The 4,202-nt window shown below is 30.4% G+C and overlaps 1 protein-coding gene across 1 annotated transcript; it reads left to right on the top strand.

Annotated features, from left to right (window-relative positions):
• Window positions 1–231: 231 nt before the first annotated feature.
• On the top strand, window positions 232–2,931 carry LOC139847352 (uncharacterized). Its single transcript, XM_071837016.1, has 3 exons — window positions 232–473; window positions 771–900; window positions 2,093–2,931. Exons 1-3 carry the CDS (start codon window positions 341–343, stop codon window positions 2,757–2,759), a joined length of 930 nt encoding a protein of 309 aa, XP_071693117.1. The 5' UTR covers window positions 232–340; the 3' UTR covers window positions 2,760–2,931.
• The last annotated feature ends 1,271 nt before the right edge of the window (window positions 2,932–4,202 follow it).

Below are 4,202 nucleotides of genomic sequence, written 5' to 3'. Positions count from 1 at the left end.
ATTTAGTCAATGTTATATATCTCCATGACACGTGTATGAATGATATGTAGCCAAAATATTAAAAGTCTTGAACGCACAATGAAAAAAAAAATGATAAACTAATAATCATGAAACTCTGAAAACTAGACATCTCATAAAACCGTGTTTTCTAGAGGCGCACTAGACTTTTGCCACTACTATTTATAACCCGATGCGTTTGACCCTTTACTAGTCTAACTAGCCACACACATTTTAAATATTTTCAGTATTTGTTACTCTTCTTTCAAAGATAAATTAAAAATAAATAGTATAATAATACTTTTTCTAGCGCCTTGCTAATGTTAATATAAATCGCAATTAAATGGGAAGACAACCTTGTTGTGATAAAGTAGGATTGAAACAAGGGCCATGGACTGCTGATGAAGACAAGAAGCTTATTAACTTCATTCTCACCAATGGCCAATGTTGTTGGAGAGCTGTTCCCAAACTTGCAGGTACGTATATATATTTAGAGCATTTCGCTTAGTGTTGGGGATCACGAATTAAACAAAATATACACTATTTACGTTGTTACATTTTTTCTATGTGATGGTATTGCAACAGATAAACAAAACTACCTTTGATTTACTTTTTTTTTTTTACCTTGGATTTGCATTATCCTATTAGTTGTTATTTTACGATATATGGTAACCTAAAAGGTATTGAGTTAGAATATAACGAGTATTCTTCATTAATTCTAAAAATAACTTTTAACTTATCTGACTATAGTTTTAAAAACATTCTAATTTCAGGATTGTTAAGGTGCGGAAAGAGTTGTAGGTTGAGATGGACCAACTATTTGCGGCCGGATTTGAAAAGAGGATTGTTATCTGAAAATGAAGAGAAGATAGTGATCGATCTTCATGCTCAACTTGGCAATAGGTGAAAATTCTTTTTCTTTCTATGTGCCATGTGGCTGACAAGTCATGTGTATATTCTAAACATAGTAGTAAGATCGACGTACAATTCTAAAAGAGAGTGACCAATAAAAAACGGATTTATACACGTATGCATTTTCGTGTTCTAACCTCTACATGGACGTGTTGTTTTGAAATCTTCTTATCGATATGAGTGTATACAGCAACACTTTGTAGTTGCACAACATCAAATGTGTTTTACAATGTCATAATAGACAACACTGTAACCAAAACACGTTTGCTAGTTAAAATATACGAGTAAGATACTCCATCATTCCATAATAAATGTCATATTTGACTTTTAATTATCTTACTTTTAAATTTTGACTTCAAATATTTTTATTGATGACCCTTGTGTGAATAGATTGGATTTTAAAATGTGTTTTTATTGATATGTTTTATCAAATATTATATAACACAAACAAAAATACTGGAAGTCAAAAGTTTAAAAGTATGACATTAAAAATTAAAACATGACACTTATTATCGGCCGTAGGGAGTTTAATGCATGAAACATTTTCACGTTAACGTATAGAAATGTATTGTTGTGTATTAGGAGTATTAAAATGCATGAATTGGTTTCTTTTCAATATTGTTTGCATAATCAATGACGGATTCAAGAATTTCGTGCATGCAAAATGTTAAAAGCTTGTAAAAAATAAGAAGACCTAGAGCAAAATGTCAAATTTTAACATAAAATGACACTAAACGATAGATTTTAACATATAATTAAACTATAAAAAAATTTAGTCGTCGGCCTCCCCTGCACATAATAATTTTCATAGTTAGGTATATGTTTAATGCTTTTTGTTTGTATGTACTCATGTTAGTTCAAGTGTCTTTGTGGGTTACATGATTGGACAATTCTAATGCGTGCAAATTCTATGGTCCACGGCCACTATATATCCTTTTCCTTTTCCCATAAAATAAAAGGGTCTCATGTGTTGGCCAAAACCATACGATGAAAAAGATTCTTCCTAAGATATACATAACAAAATTTATGTCACATAGTACACATAAATGCTTATAAAAAAATTCTTTGGTTGTATACATAAACTTATATTATAACATTCATTGTGGTTTTCACGAATTTATTTAGGGTTAAAAAATGATTTAAGTGAATAATAACTAATTTGTGTTTTGGTATTAATACTTAGATGGTCAAAGATCGCGTCTCATCTTCCGGGCAGAACAGATAATGAAATTAAGAATCATTGGAATACTCATATCAAGAAAAAGCTCAAGAAAATGGGAATTGATCCTCTCACTCATAAACCACTTTCTTCACCTCAAGTCATAGAGAAAACCACAATTTTTGAACCAATCAAGTATCGAACTAACAAAACAAATGAAGAATTTAAACAGACAACTTCAATTCAATCAAGTACAATCACTGAAGTAGCTAAGGATGAACAAGAAGATTGTGAAGAAAGCAAAAACATTGTGGATGAATGTCAAATAATTGACTTTTGCACTGATGAAGTGCCTTTAATAGAACCTCATGAGATCCTACTTCCAACTAATAATAACATTTTACCCCCTTTACCTTCTCCATGTTTGTCATCTTCCACCTCAAATTATGATAGTTCAACGTCTAACCAATACTTCGTACAAGGGACACTCCATCAACATGTTCCAAGTATTGATTGGGGTTCTACGTCTTTTGACTCTACCAATTATGACAACTTTGAAGAAGGATTATGGGATAATGACGATGGGTTTATTAGCAATTTAAACATGTTGATCAACGATCAATATGAAACGGAAATAACTACCCAAATGATACAACTTTTGTACCCGATCTCAACCACTACTCAAGAATGATCATGAATGATGAATTTTGGAAATTCGACAACTATTATATTGTGAATGAACATTTTATTTTTATTTTTTATTTTTTTTTGATCTTTCATGATGGATATACAAATCCTGTATGAAGACAGTTCCTATAACTCCTTGCCCTAGGGGAATAGGAATGAAAAAAAATATCAATAATTAAGGGAATTAAAGAAATGCCATTGCTTACTTTTGTCTAATGTCTCTCGCACGACTCCAACCATGAAAACCTTCCTCAAAATAATACACTGTTGAATCAGTATCACATCATCATTTATTTCTCGTTTTCATTTTACAACTATATCATCACATTTCACTCTCAATCATCATACACTTATTCAAAAACATCGATCCAATATATTAATTAATAATACAATTTACAAGTTTGAATATACTAAGGAGGTGTTTGTCTTTACGTTTATAACTTGATTATTTGATTATCACGTTTTCAAATCGTAAATAATCATTTTATGGTATTTGGCAAATTAAACAAAAAACATCAATTATTTGCGATTTAAGAGATTCAAAACGTGAAAATGAAAAAGCAAGTCACCCCTTATTGCAGCAAAACGTGATTATTAGATTATCACGTTTTACTTGTTAATTAAAATAATAAAATTAGATTTATCAAACACTTAACTGACTGATTATTTGATTATTGCGTTGTCAAACAATATAATTATGTCCAAACACTATTAATTTATACCACATTTTCATACAGTTGATTATTTAATTATAATTATCATAAACGCATAATCAATTTTCAAAGCGCAAACTTAAACACCCCTAAGTACAACAAAAATAACCAATACCTTCGTGAAATGTGTTGAAAATGGGTAAAATCCTTCATGAAAATAATTGGCAAAGAATTGGCTAAAGATTGACAAGTTGCTGCCTATGGTGTCAATCAATTGATATGAGATTGACGGCTCATTCACTACACCATTGAACTTGCTCTTATAGTTTATCTAAAATAGCTAGAAAATCAATTAAACGTGTATACATCAATAGTCAATAGTCAGTATTAGTGACGGCCATGCCTATGGGCGGCATGAGCGACGACTCGAGCGTCATATAATTAGGGGCATCACATTTTCAAGCTTTGTTATTTTGTTCAAGGTTAATTTTGAAACCATTTTGTACTATGTAAGCCAAATATCAAATTACCATCTATAGGTGTTTCTTGGTTAGGTGACCACCACTTTTAACATTATGCCCTCACTGTTAATAATATTTCAATTTAATTCTTATACTTCATACCACTTTCTTTCAAAGTCATTATTAGTATATTCCATTTTCAATTAAAAATTGTAGTATGACATCCGTAAGTAGCGTAATAACTAAATTGCTATGTTTTAACTAAATTATACTATGAAGATATTAACATAAGCCATTAAGACTATCAATTGTTTATAATTAAATTATTAGAGT

The sequence above is a fragment of the Rutidosis leptorrhynchoides genome, chromosome 5, assembly GCF_046630445.1.
Source record: "Rutidosis leptorrhynchoides isolate AG116_Rl617_1_P2 chromosome 5, CSIRO_AGI_Rlap_v1, whole genome shotgun sequence".
In the NCBI taxonomy this organism is placed as follows: Eukaryota; Viridiplantae; Streptophyta; class Magnoliopsida; order Asterales; family Asteraceae; genus Rutidosis; species Rutidosis leptorrhynchoides.
The sequence above is the reverse complement of the archived record's forward strand: the minus strand, read 5'-3'. Positions and strand labels throughout refer to the sequence as shown.

What these genes read in the sequence shown, in the direction of transcription:
- LOC139847352 (XM_071837016.1), top strand. Translation starts at nt 341, where the DNA reads ATGGGAAGACAACCTTGTTGTGATAAAGTAGGATTGAAACAAGGGCCA. An exon ending in AGCTGTTCCCAAACTTGCAG is followed by an intron (nt 474 to 770) that starts GTACGTATATAT and finishes TTCTAATTTCAG; the next exon opens with GATTGTTAAGGTGCGGAAAG. An exon ending in CATGCTCAACTTGGCAATAG is followed by an intron (nt 901 to 2,092) that starts GTGAAAATTCTT and finishes ATTAATACTTAG; the next exon opens with ATGGTCAAAGATCGCGTCTC.